The sequence below is a fragment of the Diadema antillarum genome, unplaced genomic scaffold (assembly GCF_040938485.1).
Source record: "Diadema antillarum isolate AM-2024a unplaced genomic scaffold, OU_Dant_1.0 seq00000266_RagTag, whole genome shotgun sequence".
Taxonomy (NCBI): Eukaryota; Metazoa; Echinodermata; class Echinoidea; order Diadematoida; family Diadematidae; genus Diadema; species Diadema antillarum.
This window is the reverse complement of record NW_027271303.1, coordinates 307,775-329,727: the sequence shown is the minus strand read 5'-3', so window position 1 is coordinate 329,727 and position 21,953 is coordinate 307,775. Positions and strand designations below refer to the sequence as shown.

The following is a 21,953-nucleotide window of genomic DNA, read 5'->3' as shown; positions in this document are numbered from 1 at the left end:
CAACATCAAAATGCAAAAAGTTCTTACCGTGGGAGGGGGGACACCCCCCTCCCACACCCTCCCCCCCCCCCCCCTCGCTCGCTCCGCTCGCTCGGGTTCAGTCGCGTTCATGATATTCAGTGAAAAGAATTAATACAAGAAGTGTATCTAAATTATACCCTTTTTGGGCAAATTGTTCAATAATAATCTACATCAAAATAAACTGCTACCATAAACAAGTGGGACTGTTTCACGTCGATAAAACGCGCAAAAACCTGCATCAAATTGCACCATTTACAACATCAAAAAGTTCTTACCGTGGGAGGGGGACACCCCCCTCCCACACCCTCCCCCCCCCCCCCTCGCTCGCTCCGCTCGCTCGGGCTCGGTCGCTTCGCTCCCTCGCAGACTAACCGCCCCCCCTAAGATGAAATCCTGGCTACGCCGGTGGGAGGAGGCAAAAAATGGAGGATACGTGCGAGCATGGACGGTAGGGTCCATGGTGCGAGCGAGCGAAGCGCCAGAGAGGCCGATCACGACAGGGAAGTGTTTGGGGGAGAGATATCCCCTTCCACATTTTAGTTTTTTTTTTTTTTTTTTTAAATAAGCATAGCAATATTAATATGTTTCTATAAGCATGGTTAATACGTGTTATAACAGTTACAACCATACAAGTACATCCGATAACATGTATAACTTTTTATATTGGTATAATGTATAGTTCAAGTGAAATGATAATGAAAGCAGAGATCTTGGGGCGACATGTTTTGTGGTCATCTTTGCTATGGACGAGTCGCTTACCCTAGCGCCTGCCAGTAGATTTACCACGCAGCCCCACAACACACCAAAGATAGCACGCAGCCTAGCTAGCCAGGCAGGGCCAACGTATGGGGGATTGTGTGTTCGCTGTATGTCGTATACATGCACAGCACTACAGACTACAGCGCATGTTGAGAAACGAAGCGGTTTCAGAAGGTGAAACAGCGGCGGAAAGGCTGGTCGGTAAGGACGATGTGTAAGAATTTCTCGAATTTAATGTTTCTCTAAATGTAAGTGAATAGATTGGGGGTAATTTCCCTGCAATTCTGTGATCGTTAGATTACATCTAAACGTTACTAATATAGACTGTAGACAGATCACTGCCCCATGCATGCATGGCCATTGGGCATGGCTGGGCATAGTAAATTAGTATGGATGGTCGATGGTCTACACCGTTAATGAATATTTGTTAGCATGGACAGGACGCAACATTTTACTTCGTCAGTTAGATATCTAATTAATAGTGACTAGTAACTTTAACACTTTAATAACATTGGAGTTTACACATCTTGTAATCATTGCTACGTCTTTCCATACCCACCTTGGGTAACCAAAAAAAAATAAAAATAAGTTGGGTTAGGCATAAATTTACTTGTAACTAGCAGGTGGGAGTTGAGCTAAATGAATCTAAATTTTAAAGAATATCTCTACTAGCTCGCTCTACTAACTGGAAAAAGACAATTTTATCAGTGACACTGAGTGATAGAGAGATCGAGAGGGAGAACATTGAGAAGGAGGGAGAGCAGGAGTGTGCGTGTGTCACTGTGTGTGTCACTGTGTGTGTCACTGTGTGGTATGTGCACTGCATTTCATGATTTTACCTCACATTTTCGCGTGTGTCCATGAGTCAAGACATCGTTTAAGAAGCTGGAGAGCAGTGGAGCATGTTAGAATACCCAAAATATTACCTGTAATTCCTGAAAGAGTCATTTTGACATCAAAACTGAGTGGCCCCTACAGTAGGCCCTAAGCTAAGCCTAAATACCTACCCTGGATCAAGTCGGGGGCTTACGTACGGTAGCTGGTTCAGGGGTCATGCAGTTTTGTCTTTTGATCTAAAAAAAAAGAAAAAATTACTCAATTGTCTAATTGATATTTTAGATTAGAAATCTACCCTCTACCTTCTGAATTTTATTATATTCTCACAATGACATGTTTCAGCTTCTGTACGACTACAAACGATGTCAGTTAATACGATGCAACTTTGGCCATGAATGCTGAAATCAATAGATATCACCAAGTGCACGGTGAGATGACAAATGCCGCATCAAAATTCATGCACTTACCGGTATGTCTATGACAACGGATACATGTGTATGCCTGGCTTACAACCACATTGTGCTGAAATTAGCCAGCAAATGTGATGAATTATCAGGCGATGTTGCCATTTGGTACTGTAAAGTGGATATTTTCGCGTGGGTAATTTTCCGTGCTTGGGTGGGTACAAGGAATCTCGCATGTTTTAAATTCCGCAGAATCAATACATAAATAAGTACAACGACACATGTTTGGCAGCAAAAATACTCACATGCTTTTACGAAAATACTCTTTCCAGAGGTCAGTACTTCACCCGGAAGAAGAATATTCGTGCTAGTTTACAAGGTCTGTATTTCCACTACGTGCTCCTTAACTGTGGGTTGAGTGCAGCAAATTCTCTGCAGTAGATGCCATAAAGTTCTTTTTTTTTTCACATGAAGCAATGGAAATTTATGAAAATTGAGTCAAGCAATCAACAAACTTGCCTCTTTTTTTTTTTTGCCTCTACAGAACAAAGCTATAAAGAGTTACATTTTGTACAAAAAAAAGAAAAGAAATTTATGAAAATTATTCACATTCATGATCCAGTTCGCTCCTTGTAGTCCAGCCAGAAAATGCCATGTGAGTTTTATATTCACTGCTCATATTGGCAAATATTTCTTGTTATCATCTATATAGGACGTTTTAGCGGCGCATTAAAAACGCGTATTGTAGTCCGCTCAATTTTTACCGTTCAATATCAGAGCATATTGAACGAACGCATAGACCAACGTATTAATTCCCCATAGGCTACCGTTGTTACTTGCCGTTCAAGATCACACATATTCAATTCTGTCTCGTTTATTGCGTGAGCGCTTGCTAAATGCGCAAACAAATTGCTACTAGTGCGCGTCATTTTGTTACATTTCACAAGCGCGCAAGCATCTTGCTAGTTGTTTGTTTCATACGCAGTTTTAGGGGCTTCCCCTTTTCAGCGCTGGGATGGGACTGCCGAGTCAACTTCAAAGACGAGTAGAAGCCGGGTAATTTTGTGCAGTTTATGCTTGCTCTACTTGATTGTATAGATGATAATGATTATATTGGATGGCCTTGATTCATGGAATACCAGGGAATATTGCACTCGTTAGGGTCAATATTGCACTCATCTTCGATTTGTGCAATATTGGCCCTAACTCCTGCAATATTCCCTGGTATCCCATTCATAGCCATCCAATATAATTATAGTACAATATTTGCCCCAGTTTGCTTGAAATCTCATCATCTGTTGCTTTGTTTCAGCCGTTTCACTTTAAAGAGAATAGCTTTAATCAGGGTTTCCTTTGTTTTTTGGGTAGGATAACTTCCACAAAGATGTGTGTGTGCGTGTGGGAGTGAAATAGCTGGGTGAGAAACTGAAATTTGCAGTTACATGTGTATTTGCATAAAATACGTAATTATATGACTGAAGTTCAAAATAGTTTGCTCCGATGTGTGGTCTACACATGCTTTGCATGTTATAAATCTGTAAGGCAACCAGAAATTTTCGCATGGGTTACATTGTATTTCATGAATTTTTGCGAAAGGCGAGATTTGCAAAATTAGAATGCACTGTCAAGTTCTTGTCTACATTATATGCATTGAATGCCAGTGGCAATTTGCAAAACTTTCACGCCGTGAAAATTTCTTGCTTGACACTTACAGTACCGTATTCTTCCAGAAAAAACTTTAACAGCCATGTATTTATCTCTGTACAGTGGACTCCCATTATGACAAAGTCCTTGGGACTGGCAATTTTCTTTCGTTATATCGAAATTTTGTTACAACCGAATAAATAAGCAATTAGAATGATTTAGTGAGAAATGTTGCGGCCTGAATTTTATTTCATTATAACCGTGTTTGTATAACGGGAGTGCACTGTACTAGGAAACAGTGTGATCTAAAGTGTGGATTGTGCTTTTCCATGGCCTTGACATCTGCATGACCTGACTCCATTGGGGTAATGGGTTAATGTACTATTGAGGACTCTTCATAACCTTTGACCTTTTCCCACACATGCAACATACAACCTGTTGATTTGCATTTTTCTGTCTTATTTAGAATGAAACCCAAATATTATTGTGGATCGAGGGAATGCGGCAATGTTGGTAGAACACATCAGCAAACTTTGGGGAAAATTGGACAATTACTTGGAAAAATTAAGTCTCATTACCACTATCGCTGTATGAAAGACATCAACATTTGTGACATCACACAACAATAATTTAATTTATGTGGAGAAAATTCAACATATTTTCACTTTCTAGCATAATTAGAGAGCACCTGACTTAATACCTTCATCAGAAAGCAGGAGGAATAATAGTACCGTCAACGTGTGTGAGTAACAGGTCAAGGAACGTGTACTTTTCATTAAAAAAAAAAAATTGTTGAATTCTCCTTAAAAACATCATATCATTGTCCTGCAGTGACGTCTATAACTGTATAGTAGTCTTCTCATCCAGAGACGATGGCACCAAAACTTTTAAACAAACTCACAACTTTTCAAATATCAGATTTTCTTCAAATCTTGCTGATGTACAAGGTGTACATATTCTACTAATATTGCTGCATTCACCCAGTTGACATATTTGGATTTCCTTCCCATTTGAGAGTACGGTACATTGTATGTCATAATGATGTGAAGTTTGTGCACAACCAGCTGCCTTAAATCCCATTGGTACCTTTGGACATGGACAGTGAAGTTAAGGGTTGCCACTACCGTTTGAGGTACTGCAGCGTTGACAAGTGATGTAGGGTGCCCCACCCGTTCCCCCCACGGTAACACAGTCCGCATGCCCTAGGGCCGTGCAACTTGACGATGCAATGAATGTTCACACTCGACTGTACTGTTTTGTCACTAGTTTAGACAGGGTCTTGATGTCTTAGTCAAGTTTGCCAGTGCCTTGTCTTAACTAGGGTAAAGTGCAGTATAGCTGAGTATGCATCACAAACCGACGCTGACTGCGACAGATACACTCGATGGGCTGGACGGAGAGACACCCATAAAGTTAGCAACCACGAGAGAACATCATAGCTAAGGACCCTGCAACGTGTGTGTGTGTGTGTGTGTGTGTGTGTGTGTGTGTGCTGGATCTACTTAAGTGAATAAGGGTTTTATACCTTTGCAACTTCGTTGTGTGATGAAAGACCAAGGTGTTTATCTAGGCATATATGGATTTTTCTCCCCCCCCCCCTTAGACCTCGTAATTACTTTGTAAAGTTATTTTATGAAATGGTGATATGGATCCTAATCAAATGACTTGCTGAGAGCAATCACATGACCAGTCTTTCATTTTGCCTATAAACATGCCCAGCGGGCAAGTTTTTTCTCATGACCAGTGCTTATGACTGGTACTAATAACCACTTTTAGATATCATTTCTCATATGTGCACAAGACTGTGGCTTGCTGTAATTACACTCACTGACATCACAACTGCATGCTTTAGCAGTGCGCACTCCATCAGTTAAAGCGTGCACTTACTGTAAACTGTATGGCAAGTTGTGAGTGAATGACATCATGAATTCACCATTTGCATATTAAAAAGGATGTTCAAGAACTGTTTCATGAAAATTAGTGAAGCTTCATAGTTTTATAACTTCCTTAATTTTCATCCCATTTTGTTAAAATTTTCATCGTTGGTGCTTTGACACTTTTACCCTTTCTTTTCAGACTTACAAAAGTACAATGTACTTTCAACTTGTCGGGAATTCCCCTTTGTTTTATCGCAGAGGCTGTGGTAATAAGCGCATCAGAGAGTTCCACTTTGTAGTAATGTCGTGCATACCATCAAATTAGTTTGACCTCCAAGCTCCTCAAACACTTTTGAGAGAAGGCTTTAAGCTTTGAAACCGATCCAAAATGACCTGGCTCCCTTCCAGAATAAAACTGTAACTTTGATAGTGAAAATGCCCTCTGAGATTGTATAATCTAATCAAAGGTCAGCATAGATACAAGGTGTATTTGCAAATTGTTTTCTCGAGTTAAGTATCCCAAATATCGACAACCACCTCACATTTTCATGAATGAAAGTCAAGCAAATATTTTCAAATTTCAGCTGTTAACATAAAATCCTCAGATCGCTAAATATCAGCAGCATTGCAAATTCTTCAATTGAGATTAAATGGAAAGCAAGCACACACAAAATGATGCACTGTAATGTAAAGTTATCTTTATGGCATCAAATATTTTTGAAAGGAAACTTTTTGTTAAGGATGTCCTCTGCAAAAAGATATAATTGAACAAGCATACAGGTAGACCAACACATGTTCAGTACATGTAGTGAATACACATTAGAACTCAGAAAACAATGGGATGGGAAGAGTGTAGTAGAGAGAGAAAAAAAATGGAGTATAAAAGAGTGGTGTTTCTTGAAAATGAAATTAATGAATTCTTGTGTTGAGTTGTTCTGCTGGTAGAGATCTTGGATGCTTCCTAGTTTATTTCTCTGTAGTGTCAAGATCAGTTCTGGTCCAGTGAGGTCATTGTCTCGCAAAGCATTTCGTCACCTGTCAGACTGCTACTTCGGGAAGTGGAACCATTTCGAATTGTTGAAACATATGTCGAGTTTAATGGAAGCAGGACAAGTCTCATATTTGGGTTTTCCATTAGCACTCCACTTTGTGAGGGTGTTCCTCCTTCAGGTGTACATTGTGCAGGGGAACCTTACAAGAAGGTTGAGGACCTTATAACAATTACCTTGTTATGTCAGGATTCTCACTATATCAGGATACAAAAACGAAGAAATACCCCATGTATAAAGAGCTGGGACCTACAGTTTCACCTCCTATTAGGAGCTTTTCGTTATTGTATATATCTGACTTCTTTCATGATGAGGTATCTGTATATCTGATTTCTAGACAAAAGTACATTCTGTGGTTCTTGCATGCTCCTTCGATATCTGGAAGAGACAGTCTCTAATGCTAGCACAACTTATGTTATTTTGCCTTTTGTGTGAAGCTGCATTCAGGGTTTTGACAGCATTCCAGATCTGTTTGACCTTCGACCTAAGCTGGGTAGGAGGGATACCTTTGACTTTGTGTCTCATTTCCATTCTCCAGCATCTTTGTCAGAGGACTGCCACACTCAAAAAACCTGATAACGGGGTTGATTTATTTTCTCTCTTTGTGCTTTTAAGCTCAGTTGAGAACATTGTCAAAAAGGGTTATCAGTCATTCGCTCAAACGTCATATTGAAGTCTTTGACGTTGGGTGCCAGGCTGACAGGGGAATTGAGACGGTGTGGTGGCATTATCTAGACCGGCAGGTGTTGCCTGTGCTGGTACACTGCAGTTAGATTGTGTGTGTGTGTGTGTGTATGTGTGTGTGTGTGTGTGTAGAGTTGAGAGAAGACGTTATATCCTTTGGGGTAGAGTGGATCACTCAGAAAAGCATCAGCAATAGCAGCCTTCTTCTGGATGATTCAAGACACCACCTGTCAAGAGTCACACGTGCCTCTGTGGCCCAAAACTGATGGATTTTTTGAAGTGTTCTTCTAGCTCCTCTGCACAGTGGTTCGACACAGATGTCTACGGTGTTAATGTCAATGCTCAGGTTTTCACAAATGTGTTTTCACATTTGTGCAGCTAGAAATCAGGTAATTGAAATAATAATTAGAGGTGACCAAAGTTCTGTTTAGAACACACTTTAGAGTGCTGTGTAAATTTTTCAATAGAGAGTGTCTACTTGGCTGGAAATATGTACAAGGGAAAAACATCAATATCCTTTTGTCTTGTTTTTAATTGTTCAATAATTGTGAATGTTTGTTGCCACAGATGTGGAGAGAAGAGGCAGTGATGTTACAATCATTGTATCTTGCAACAAACGGACAGACCAGCAAACAAAACGGCATTGGTGTGTGAGTAGATGATCTCAGTGTCAAAATAACGTGGCCACCTTTAATTCTTGACTCCTTTCAGTGTATCGTGCAGATATTGTTGTCTTCTGTTTTAAATAGTCTGTGTTGTGCGCCGACATCAGAGATTTTGGAAGTATTTGAGCATGCCTTGTTAACATGCAACAAATTCCTTTCTGTGCAGAGTTGAGGAAGTAGAGAGTGTGATTTGTCTGCTATGGATAAACTCGATGGCACGAGTCCCCCACCATCAAAGAGACCCTGTTTCCCAGATGACATCCCACCGAGCAGCATCCCGTTCGACAGCGACATGTGGGACTCGAGCAGCTTCCTCGTGGATGATTATCCGGACATGATGCACTCCATGGAGTCAAGCCTGGGCCAGGCGGGAGCTGACTCCGCTGGCGGTCTGCTTGGCTTCGACTTCAACCTGCATGACGATGCGGCCCACTTGCACGGAATGGAGAGCGGCGGGACGTCGACGTCGTCGTTTCACGACATTGGGAAGATCGGGGACGCGGAGGACCTCTACCTCATGGATGAGGAGGTAGAGGATGAGGGGAGTAGCCATGGCAACGGTGAGGCGGACAATGCATCCAAAGGTGACGATAACTCCCAAAGTGATGGGCGGGTGGAGGACATTACCGATAGACTTGAGGAGCGGGAGGAAGAGATGCGTGGTGAAGGAGGAGGAGGAGGAGGAGGAGGAGAAGATGAAGATGTTGGGGAGGAGACTGAAGATAATTCCATTGCAGAGCAAGAATCAGCAGGAGATGGAGACTGGAATCAAGAATTTAATGAGACTCTCAGCGATGCCGAAGAAGGCAGTAGTGGTGACAATGAGAGAAGAATAGTAGCAGGAGGAGGAGAAGGAGGAGGAGAAGGAGGGATGGGGAATGAGGAGGGTGCTAGGGATGGAGACGGAGATGAAGAAGAGGAAGAGGAGGAGGGGGAGGAGGTGGAGGACTGGGATTCCGACAGCGACGGGGACCTGGATGCCATGCTGGACGAGGCGCTGCCCTCGGAATACAAGCAGGCCAAGGGTGGCGAGGAACAGCAGAAGAAAGGCAACAAGAAGGCAAGAGATGTGTGGCGGAAGGTCGTGACCCAAGGGGGCTCTCTACCAGAGGGACTCATTGGAGTCAAGGAGAAAATGGTACTAAAGAGTAAGTATTCGTAAGGAACATTTCATTCAATACATTGAGTAATCACATCTGTATGCACCCATGCTTTGTGCTATTGTAGTATGCTCTTCTCCTTCGGGCTGCCACAAGTCAATGGAAAAAAATAATGTGTCAGTTACTCAGTTGATGAATAACAAAATGCTTTCAAAGGCAAATTTCAGTTCAATCAAAATGATTATCAACTAAGTATGATAGAACATATGAAATGATATGACACATGGTTTTGTACCATGTATTAACACAAAACAGATGAAAAATGTTTCTGAAATGTTTGTTCGATATGTGAGTGGATGAATGGTGAAGACAAGCAGCGAGCTGCTTGAAGGCAGCATGTATTGTTTCTTTGGATTTCAACGGCCACCACTGACTGTGTTACCCAGAGCATGGCCAGGAGCCCCTGGAGGGTCTACCGGATGGCTGGGTGCGCATCAGCCACCAGTGCGGCATGCCCCTCTACCTCCACCGCCCCACCCGTGTCTGCACCTGGTCCAGGCCGTACCTCCTGGGTTCTGGAAGTGCAAGAGTGAGTGTCACAGGTGTTTCTGATGTAAAGCGATTGATGTAGGATGCAGTGAAACTGAGGACACAAGGCATGTGTCAATTGTTTAGCTAGAATGTGTAACCTCAATACTACTTTGATATATATTGCATACAAATAAATTGTACATTGTACTATGTGAAGTGACACCTGATAGGAGATTGCCCAATAGCAGCAGTCATATTAACGCTTTGTTGAGGAGACATACGAGCAATTGCTGTTCCCAAAGATAAATCTAGGACGCATAATGCAAAATGCAACAGTTGATTGCCAACCGAAATACAGACAAAACTTTATGGATAACACTTGCAAGGGCTAATGAAACGGGATAGGAACCTTGTATAATCTTTAATGGACCTTGGGCATGGTATGCAGAACTTCTCAGAGATTTGCCAAGTCGGTGATTAAAACTTGACTGTTACGAGCTATGGCATGTAAAAGAGGACTGCTTAACTAAAATTCCTTCAGAATATACTCCTGGTATACATGAGTAAAATCTATTGGGATTTTTTTAATAGCCTGATTGTGAGTACAAATTTTTATATATATCTTGTATTAAACTTTTGATATTGTAGAGACACCATGTCCCAGTGGCCGCCATACCTTGCCTGCACTATAGCCGAGCCCTGGAGAAGGACAAGGTGCAAGCGCAGAGCAACAGTAACCAGAAAACAGATAAACTAAATAGCAAGGATGCCAAAGAGGCAGTGGAAGGTACACTGTATGTCCTAAAGTCACAATCTCAGAGCTAAAAAAAAATATATATATATATATATTTTTGTGTTTCTTACTTCAGTTGAATTAGATTCACTTATATATCTTGTCTATGATGCATGCAGTCAGCTGTTTCTTGTCTTGTACTACCTTCATTCTCTAGCTCTGCCACTCTTGTATCCAAAACTTCTATGTTTCTGCAAGGTATGGCCAGATTAGTCAAGTAATCGAGTATTGGGAAAAAGCCACAAACTTAATTTTCCTCACGTGCCCAATCAGGTAAAGGGTTTATAGACAAAACAAAGCAATGAATTCAAATTAACAAGCAGTTGTGTCCACAAAAGTTAAATGTTTTAGTCATTTGTTTTCATTTAATACCACAGGCACGTTAAATGAGCAAGGGGCATTTTTAGTATGAATTACAGTTAGTCATATGGGCATAAGTGTCTTTCACAGCGTACTTGATCGGCAGTGGTCCATCTCACAGATAGGAAATATAACTTGACAGATAAACCTTCTGTGGTTTGCCTGCGGTGACTCGCAGTTGTTATCAAACTCTATCCATGTTGCATGTTGTGTCATATGACTGAATGAATTAATGAGTAGATGGATGGACGGATGTATAGGTGTTGAATCAATGAATTATTGAATGAGTAAATGAATTAATGAATAAATGAATGGATGAATAAACAAGTGAAGGAAAGAAAGAATGAACGAATAAAAAATGGTGAATGAATGAATTGCTCACGGAGCCAACGAGGGTGTAAAAAAGTACACTTTGTACATAGAAAGTGGGTGCTCACTTCTCATGTATACTATGGTATGTACCATCTCAGTGGAAATGAAAGTTACAGTAGCTATGTACAGTTAAGACACCATTTGAGTTTTAGAAATAACAAGCTAACATACTCTTGTTATTTGTGACATGTCTTAACTTTGGTGTATAAGAATTGTAAGGACATACTTGTCCCATTTAACATTATTTAGTCAGTATTTGCATGTTTGTTTGTTTTTTTTTCTCTCCAGACAATGCTGATCCATCAAGAAAACTTCAGAATGGTGTTGTCGATGGAGAACCAAAGGGTGATGTGACTGAGGTCACAGATCAAGGGCCAAAGGACAAGGGCCAGGGGTCAGAAAACAAAACTCTCCCCCAGAAGAACAGCAAGATTCATATATGTGAAGACGACTCGGTTGGTAAGTTATCTTCTTAGCTTGGGACAGAACATGTCTCTTTGTCCTTTTTCTGTACAGATTTATTCCATGATGGTGCAAAGCATAATAAGGAGGATTTCACCCGTATTCCTACTCTTTGGTGAAATTAATCAATACAATCTTTGAAATGGTTGAAATAAGATAAGATCTTGCCTTATGCCAGCAAAGAATGCATAAATTGCAAGAGACAAAGATGATAGAAATATTTTTGGCAAGGTATGTTAGATTAAGTTTATGGACACCAAACATTCTACTTGTGACTTTGTTGACAACAAGTTAAATCATTTTCTGTAACCTATAATCTGGGGTCAATTTCTTGCGAGCATATACCAAATGCCATTGAAAATACTTGGGCTTGATTGAAGTAGTAAGTTTTTAAGAGTTCTCTTTCTCTTTCTTTAAGAGGTACTCGCATATTACAACCACAGTATTTTGAGTGGGCCCCATCACTTTTATTTTTTCAGAATATATAAGTTTGTGTGTGTGTTTATACATCTTCAATGTCAATTATATCATTGTATGTTCTGTTCGAAAAAATGAAAAATAAGTTTGGATATGAATATGATGTTGGTCTACTCAGATTTTAGGACAATTGTATCAATACAGCAGCGAGTTAGACACAGCAATATAAACAGGCGGCTGTTACTGACTGGCAGACTCACTGAAAAATAAGCATTTACTTTTGATCTGACACTGATATTTCATTTCAATTTCTTCTGAATGATTGCAGATGGGAAGGAGCTCCATGAATATTTAGAAAGACTATTTAGATTTGAGAAGATTGCCATCAAACGATTCAAGTGAGTATGAATCTAAAAGATGCATTTTTTTTTTTTTTTGGTGGTGGTGGTGGTCATTTCCATATACATGTACCACTGCATAATATGTACATATATGATGATGGTATATTATGTTTTAGACTGTTAGTTAATGAAAACATTTTGAATGCTGTTCTTCACCTTAAAGCTCTTGCCTCGGATTTCATGTTCCCTAACCCTTTTTTGGTTTGTTTTACTTGTGCTAATGTCTATCGTACACTGAACATTTTAAAGGACAAGTTCACCTTCATAAACATAAGGATTGAGAGAATGCGACAATATTAGTAGAACACATCAGTGAAAGTTTGAGGAAAATTGGATAATTGATGCAAAAGTTATGAATTTTTAAAATTTTTGTGTTGGAACCGCTGGATGAGGAGACTACTACAGCTTGTGAGTCATATGCGTACAACAGTATAAAGAAAATGTAAAAGAAAATTCAACATATTTTCACTTTTTTCGCATAATAAAAGAGCTCTTGACTTGCCTCTTTCTAAAGGCAGGGGGAATAATATTGCCCATAACATTTGTTGGTAACGAGTCAGGGGAATGTGTACTTTTTTCAAAAGATGGAATTTTGTGAAATTCTCTTTATATTTTCCTTATATTGTTGTACGCAAGTTATTCATACACTGCAGTAGTCTTCTCATCCAGCGGTTGCTGCACAAAAATTTTAAAAATTCATAACTTTTGAACGGATTGTCTGATTTTCCTCAAACTTTCACTGATGTGTTCTACTAATATTGCTACATTCTCTCAATCCTTATGTTTATAAAGGTGAACTTGTCCTTTAATATCTTTACAGATGAAACACAATCTCAGATGCTGAGGTGGAGATGGTGATAATATTGCACAATCAAAACTATTTTATTATTGTCATTAGTATCTTGAGCTTACATCTTATTCTTTTCCAGAACATGGGCTGCCAGAAGAAAGCATACAAGAGCTTTGAAAACAAAGGATAGACCACACTTTGTGAGTGACTTTTTCCTGTGCAAAGTTTAACTGATTCATGCTATATATTCTGGTTCTGTCATAAGCTGTTAATGATTGATAATTGCAGCATATCATGAACCCTCCTTTAGTAGTCATAATGATAATGTGTCTAGTGAAAGGAACATTATAATGACAAAATGATGACCGAACATTGTTGAAACTGGCGATGCCGAAGATCTGAGCAGAACAATGAACATTACCTTGTGTTATCCTTTAAAAAAAAAATACTCCTACAAAGTCTGGTAGATGTGTATGTGGAATTATTTTGATTAGAATTAGTACTATGGATCTATCTTTGACTCCAGTGACATAATTTATAGCTTGTGCTTCCACATTACATTGTAATCATGTTTCCTCTTTTTTTTCCTTTTTTTTTTGGTGGGGGGGGGGGGGGGAGGATACTCTGTGAGTGTTTTACCTCTGTTTTTTCACATTGCATTGTGGTGTGATTACATACCGTTACATGTCTCATTATTTGCAGCCCGGGGGACCGAAGGTGATTCGCTGCCAAATTCCTGGCAACAAAGGCAGGGGTGAGTATGCAATCATCACCATGACAATGTATGTGGTCAAAGGTCAAGGGTCAAAGACCAAAGTCTGATACTTCGTCCTTCCTTCATCAAATATGTAATAAATCGTGGGAAAACTATTTTCTTTATCTCCATACTCAGATGAGATCACTCTCGGTTGTAAATGTATAGGTCAAATGCCAGAGTCTGGCAAAGTCCAAAATGTAGGTAAAGTTTAATTACAACACAAGGCATTAACATCAATACCTCACTGTTAGAGAAGATTGAGTACAGTATTATGAATTTTATTTTAAGAAATAAGAGTAGGTGACACTCTTCAGCTTTTGAAGTTAGGGCAATATCTATTTGTGTGTAGAGAACAGATGTGATTAAGAGGGTTAAATTTCATAATTCAATGTTACTGTTTAGATAAAGGGATATTAGAGGGAAAAAGGCAATTGGATAGTAGATAACTTTTTAAATGAAAACTTGGAGATATCACTTTCTGCCGCTGTGCTTACATTCTCTGCCAGAGTTTGTCATCAATGCCCAGGACAAGACACCAGTGTGCATCCTCCACGAGTATTCCCAGCGTATCATGAGAACACAGCCACACTACATCTTTGGAGAGAGCAGTAAGTTTGATGGTGCAGATCATCACTATCATAATGATAATGCTAAGACGATAATGATTGTGATTACAGAACATTACAAAATAAATCATACCAGTTACACTGTCCCTAGGTAAGAATAACTGTACCAGTAATTGTGGTGATACAAAGTTTGTAATAATGGTTAAGACTTTTATAACTGTGATCATAATCATATTGTCAGGAAGTTTGTGAGGGTTTATTGATGGACATGGTGATGAGGATAATGATGGTGGTGATGGTGATGGTGGTGGTGATGATGATGATAGTGATGATGATAGTGATGATGATAGTGATGATGATAGTGATGATGATAGTGATGATGATAGTGATGATGATAGCAGTGGGGATGATGATGATGGAACTAATGATCCTGCAGATAATGACAGTGATTGCTATTGTCTTGTCAGTATGGTGATGATAGTGATGATATTCATGATGATGAAATATGCATGTATGCTGATGCTTACACAGCAGAATAATTTCATGATCTTGAATCGCTCATATTTCCCTCTTTTTTTTCCTCTAGATAATGCCAACGCCCCATTTGCAGCTGTGGTAGAGATCCAAGGCACAAAATATGGCCGGGGTGAAGCTAGCAGCAAGAGATTAGCCAAAGCTGAAGCAGGTAGTGTTGAAGATTAATTAAGAAATTCAAGTAGATGTATCTACACACACCAAGACCTCAAGGAATGTTTTGCATTCATCAAACTCTATTTAAGACATTCTGAAATGATACACTGACATAGGTTCTAACCTCTTGAATACTCTTTTACAGTATTCAGAGTTTGTTTGTTTGTTTGTTTGTTTGTTTTTTCATGATGGCTTTTCATTTTTGACAACTCTCTCCTTAGGTTGAATTCTTTTAAGGGTGTATAACCTTTAAGTTGAATGCAAACTGCAGTAGACTACTCTTTTCAATGACATGCGATTCCCCAATATAGATATCCGATGCCAAGTTGTACAGAATCAAAATTGGCACTCACAACCACTGCATATACCAAGAAAGCGTTAAAAGTCTCTGGAATGTCAAGTGTTGATTTGAACCGAATTTGTATTATTAGAAATATATGTCCACCTTGTGACTCTCCTTCTTTTCTCTCTCTTTCTGTCTCTCGTGTCCATGATGTCTCCACAGCCAAAGCCACGCTGGACATCCTGGTACCTGAGCTGATAGCCGACAAGAAGCCAAAGGCGGAGACAGATACTGAGGTGAGATCTGGGGCTCATGTCAGGATTCTTTTTCTCCATCCCAGATTGCTTCTTTTTTTTTTTGTCTCACTCTTGGAAACTCTTTGCTGTGATAGTTCACAAAACAGAATCGCTCAATTTGCTCTGTAAAGCTTTCACTCTTTTTCATAATGTACAACTGATTTCGTTATCACATCTTAGCTCAAATGTTACAATTTACTGTAAAAGTGGTTTCTTTCGCGGTGGTTTTATTTTCGCGCTTTGAGGTTGAACCGCAAATTTAACATCACGCGAAAATGTTTTGAACTCGTCGCTTGTTACAACGCTATCATTACCGACCGCAAATTTAAACACACGCGAAAAAGTCGGCACCGATGGAAACCACGAAAGTTTCTGTACGCGAAAGAAACCACGAAAGTTTCTGTACGCGAAAGAAACCACTTTTACAGTATGTGCAACAGCAAAACAAATATCCCACCTAGGACCGTGATGTATGATCTACTGCCGATTAACTTGCAATGACAATAAAATTATGTAATTATAATGGTACTGATATGATGGTATATGTAATCATTCATATCATAGATGTTATCATAAAACATGAGGAGTACTAGTAGTGTTAGTGATTAAAATATGTATTTTACAAGTCACCTTGTTACTTTTGTTTCTGTTGTATATATTTTGTTCCCCCCAGTACTTCGATCACGTTGCCATCGATGACAGTCGCATCTACGACCTGTGTTTGAAGGCGGGTCAGCTGACACCCTGGCAGGTTCTCCAGGAATACAGGCAGAGGTACGATTTGTTCTTTTCTGTCTCGAGTTCTATAAAACAGGTGGTAGCCTTTGTTACAGGATGCGAGGGGATGCTTGACCGAAACAGTTGTATTCGTTGGTGTACTGGAGGTGAAGATGAAAGTTGTTTGTGTTGATGCAAGTGTACTTGCATAATCAATATTCTCATGGACACACAGGGGCACTTCAATGCATTGTGTAGACTTAACACTTTTGTGTGCATTTTACTTTTGCAAATTTTGGCTCCTCACAAAATTTGCGAAAGTTTCATACACGGCAAAATTTCTGGCTTTACAGTATGTAGAGAAGTATTTTCTAGACAGCAAAATAAAGTTAACCCTGGTGTCCCCTTTGCTCTCAAACAGGAGTCATGGCATGGCTGATACGGATATCAACCTCGACATCCAAGTCAAGAACCACCAACGCAGCGAGTACACACTCACCCTAGGACCCCACTGTGTTAAGGTCAGTCCATCTCTTGGGGTAGGGTACTCTGTGTCTGATACACAGATACTGGAGTATGCCTGGTGACATTATAATTGAAAAACATCTGTGAAATATGAAGAGATGAGTTACACTGTTATAGTGTTGTGTAATAGTGGCTTTTGTCTTATAATGTACATGTCGCTGAATTTGTACCATCACCACCACCACCACTATCACCACCCATCCTACCACCGCCATCACCACACCATCTCCGACCACCAGCACCACCGCCCCTCATATCACCACCACCACTACCACTACCACTGCCACTCCTTCTACCACCACTATCACCACCCCTCCTACCACCATCAACCACCACCTCTCCTACCACCACCACCACCCTTCTACCACCGCTGCTACCACCCTCCCACTACCTCCACCTACCTCCACCACCACCCTTCCTACCACTACCACCACCACACTCCTACCACCCTCAACCACCACCCCTCCTACAACCAGCACCACTACCCCTCCTATCACCACCTCCACCAATACCATTACCACTCTTTTGAACCCCACCACCATCACCCCTCCTACCACCGCCACCACCACCCCCTCCTACCACCGCCACCACCGCCGCCACCACCACCGCCATCACCAACACTTTTCCAACCTCTCTTGTTCCATTATGCTCAAGAGTACTGTGGTCGTCTTCAAGGAAGGATTCATGCTAAGTTTGTTGTAGGAATATTATGTTATGATATGAAAAATTACAGAAAAGTATTATGATATAATGTTGATTTATTAATAGATATCATTCATTATAATATGGTGTATATTACTAAAGGACATGCTCCTTAATTGCTCTGATTTTGAGTCCCATTTGCTTTGTTTTTCTTCAGGGAATGTGCAAGAACAAGAATGGTGGCAAGCAACAAGGAGCCCAGAAACTACTCAAGGTGAGGGGACCAGAAACCAAAGCAACTCTGAATTCTTGCCTCTGTTGATGGGACGTATTACATAGAGTATATGAGAGGCTCTCCTTGTTTCATTAAATAAGCCCTGTTACTCAAGAAACACTTGTCTATTGTACTTAAATCGAAATTGAGATGTCAAATTTCAGGGACTGTTAAATACAAGTCGGTTTGAAAAATAATAAAAAAACAACATCATTAGAGTATGCTGGAAATAGCAAAATGATGGAGTACTGTAAAAGTGGTTTCTTTTGCGTACAGATACTTTCGCGGTTTCCATCGGTGCCGACTTTTTCACGTGTGTTTAAATTCGCAGTCGGCAAAATCTGTAAATTCAGTCGGCAAAAGCTGTTTTATTTTGCATGTGAAAACCCAAACTATAATCCAATTATTCTTTTATTTATCAAATGGAAATTAGAATTAAAGACAGGCTTACCTGAACTCCCGTCTCTCGAGTACTTTATAACATTGCGCGGTATCGCTGTGTGTGTGTTGACCATCAATACACTCAGTGCGCGGAATCTTCATGTGTGCATGTGCGCAATAGCGTTGTAACAAACTGCGAGTTCAAAACATTTTCGCATGATGTTAAATTCGCAGTTCAACCTCAAAGCGCGAAAAGCGCGAAAATAAAACCACCACGAAAGAAACCACTTTTACAGTAGTACTAAGTTGTTTGCTACACATACAGAATAAACAGGGCTTTTGCAATTCTGCTTTCTCTTTTTGCAGGTTGAAGACTTGCTCTAGGTTGATTTTGTCCTGTTTTGCAGCATTTGCCATATTTCTCCTTTCTGTAGCCCAAAGTTTGGAATAAAAGAAAACGTTCTTACTCTCATTTTCACTAGAGTTCTTTTATCACAATATCTCCTTCCCTTGTTTATGCCTTCTTACTGCAAAGGAAAGCATTTCATGCAGAATTGAATGCAAACCTTTTGAAAAAAAAAAGAGGTTGATTGCACTTTACAATGTTATACATGTACAAAGAGTCAGCCATCCCGAACAGGTTTTGCCTGCTTGATATCATCCTCTTTGTTTATGTCTCAAAACCAGTGTTGTTTTTCCACTTATAAGACTGTATGTGGGATGCAGGTGGTATGATGCAACTATTGCATACAGTTCATTGCATTACCAAGAATTTGACATCAGACCAGAACGTTTTTTATATGGATGTACAATGGTGTCAGTGATGCTACTGTTGTACACAGAATGTCACTGTTTGCGTCATATATTTTGTGGGGTTGTTCTGAGAAATATTAACTCTGAGCCCGACATAAATGTAACATGCACAATACATTTCTCCATTCATTAGGCCTACTGTACTTCATGACTTTTACCACTTACGAAATTTTCGAGAAGTTCTAATTCATGAAACTGAGACTGGCTGAACATGTGGCATGTACTGTACAGTATAGGATTTACGTCAAATCTGATTGTGCACATTTTGTTCCTATACGTGCTACAGGAGCTCCATCCAGAGCTTAACAGCTGGGGGGCCATCATCAAGATGTACGGCAAAGGATCGACGGAACTGAACAGAGCCAAAAGGGTGAGAGTTTTTCTTCTGCCTTTCTATGCTCCTTGATGGAATGGAAATATTGTGCATTGATTCTGCTTAGGGAAAGATTGCAGTCGGATGAAAGGGGAAGTGTCGTCATAGCAACCGTCTTTTACGGGCATCTTTGAAGTGTTAGGATGGCTGTAGATCCATTTAAGGATAAAGAGATATCATTTTTTTTTTGGGGGGGGGGGGGAGGAGATGGGGAGGGGAAGGAGGGAAGTTGCAGAATTTGTAGGACTGTATTGCCCTGAAGTATTTGATTTGACAAAGTCGAAGGGGAGGGGGGAAACCCAATTATTTATTTGAATATTAAAAGATAATAATAATAAAAAAAACAAGACATGGAATGATGCTAACAAAGGAAAAAACAAACAAAAGATGTTGAAAAACAAAGAAACAAACATAAATATTGCTGTGTCACACAAATCATTATTCTTATACCTTGAGCCAGACCTCAAGGATACACACTTGGAATACGTTTTAAGTGTAACCTGCATGAGGGCTTTCTTCGAGTTATTTGAAACAATATGAGTGACTGTCCAGCTTAAAACGAACAACAACCACAACAAAAAGAAGTTAGGATTCTCTGCGATGGACCACAATGTCTAGGTCAATTGGGTTGACCAACTCATATTTCTAAAATTTGTCTCACGTGAGAGAGTGATCTTTTCTCTTCGTGCTGTCAAAATTTGGCAGCTTCAAAACAAAGCGGAAATCAAGATATATAGCAGTTTTTCTGGACCATTTTTTTTTTCCAATTAAAGGCATAATTTACCATTTGCAGATGAAACAAAAACCCAGCATTAGTGCTTTAAAATAGTTCCAAAATGTGAGCTCGGGATAGAAACAACCACTGTAAAAATTTGAATCCGTATAATCAATGTTGAGCATTGTTAAATAGACAAAATGTGAACAATTGTTCTAATAAAAATGTTGCCAGACTAAAATGTCTACAGTTATGGTTTAATGAGAAAAATACTGATATCTCCTTATATTTTAGGCTTTAGTGCGAAAATTTTATATGGTAGGATGTTTTTGGATACAACAGACCTACACATATGCATCAAATGTGATATCTTGAACATTTTTTAAATCACTGTTCCTACAGGTAAACAGGACCTTTGATACTTTTGCAGAGCACGCCTGAGTGACCCAACTCCTGATCCTGTTTTCTCCCCTTTCTGTGAAATTGCACCTCCAAACTCCTTGATTTCAATCAATTTAAAGCTTAGAGCTTATTCTTTTAAACTTTGCAGGAAAATGGAAATTCATTTTGGCCTACCTTTTGTGGGTTTTGACCTAGGCGGTCACATACATGGTCTCATCTCGATATCAGCCATACCCTTTACTCCCTTTGTCTAATTGTGTCTCTGAATCTCTCTTTCTCGCCGAAAAAACTCAACAGAAAGCGGAGCAGAGCGTGATAGAGCTGCAGGACGGGAAGCGGCACTCGCGGCCGAACCGCAAGATCCTGAACAAGCTGCGGACGGAGATGCTGGCGATGTACGGCGAGGAGGGCTGGCTGCAGGAGGAGTTTGCCCGGCAGAAGGCGGAGCCCGGCAACGCCGAGGAGGCGGAGGCGGAGGACGCTGCGGAGACGGAGCCATCGTAGGACCGCATCCCTTTTTGCCTTCAAGTGGTATCACACAGATAGGGATCGGTGGGTGTGGCCGGTTTGTGCTTTGTGAGGTGGATTAACCTCTGTGCAGTCTCGTCACATGATGGATGTGCCCGATTCCTTCTTCTTCTTCTTTTTCGTGGTCACGACATTGTTTGGGAGTCAGTGTCTTGGCGACGTTGGTGCTGAAGCTTCATCGGAAAGAAACTTGTGTTTCGTCGAGGATGATGCCAAAAAGTTGTGGAAAATTTCACAAAGAAGGAGAATGGCTTTTATTGTAGTGATGACGTTGAGACCTAGGTTGGCTGTTCTGCCAACCAATGGAAATTCATCGTCATTGTGTCAGAGGAGACTAACATTTTGTCCAAATGATGCGTAGCTTCAGAAAAATGTTAGCTATGCTGAATAATGACAAATTGTTATGATACCCGAGGAGAATTAAAGTGTGTGATATCTTCAAGGAGAAAATGAAATGTTTTCTTTTCTTCTAATCTGCTGAATGGTATAATATGGATGATGTTAATAGCGTATTGAGCTGTATATTAAAGATGTGCACTTGCCAGTGACAGTGGGGTACATACAGTAAATACATGCCATGACGTGGAGATTCAGCTAAAGAATGAAAAAAAGAAGAGTGTGCACATAGTTGAGATGACTGCATTAGATGCAGTCTGTAAAGCACTGAGGACAATTTACAATTCCTGTTCTGAATGAGAAAAGTAAAACATACCATCCGTGGTCGCGGGGGTGAAATGTGATAGGGACGTAATTGGCTGCAATGAAAAGGCAGTCCCGTGTTGGAATTGCGGCTCCATACTTTGTTGTACAAATCGTGAACATTCA

At 40.2% G+C, this 21,953-nt stretch overlaps 1 protein-coding gene across 1 annotated transcript; it reads left to right on the top strand.

Moving 5' to 3' along the window:
• Positions 1 to 910: 910 nt before the first annotated feature.
• Positions 911 to 21,104, top strand: LOC139729859 (microprocessor complex subunit DGCR8-like). The gene is made up of 16 exons (XM_071640782.1): positions 911 to 981; positions 8,107 to 9,088; positions 9,487 to 9,629; positions 10,220 to 10,365; positions 11,380 to 11,555; positions 12,304 to 12,373; positions 13,306 to 13,366; positions 13,869 to 13,920; positions 14,430 to 14,531; positions 15,076 to 15,174; positions 15,685 to 15,758; positions 16,432 to 16,532; positions 16,897 to 16,996; positions 17,860 to 17,916; positions 19,397 to 19,480; positions 20,898 to 21,104. Exons 2-16 carry the CDS (start codon positions 8,140 to 8,142, stop codon positions 21,102 to 21,104), a joined length of 2,421 nt encoding a protein of 806 aa, XP_071496883.1. The 5' UTR covers positions 911 to 981; positions 8,107 to 8,139.
• The last annotated feature ends 849 nt before the right edge of the window (positions 21,105 to 21,953 follow it).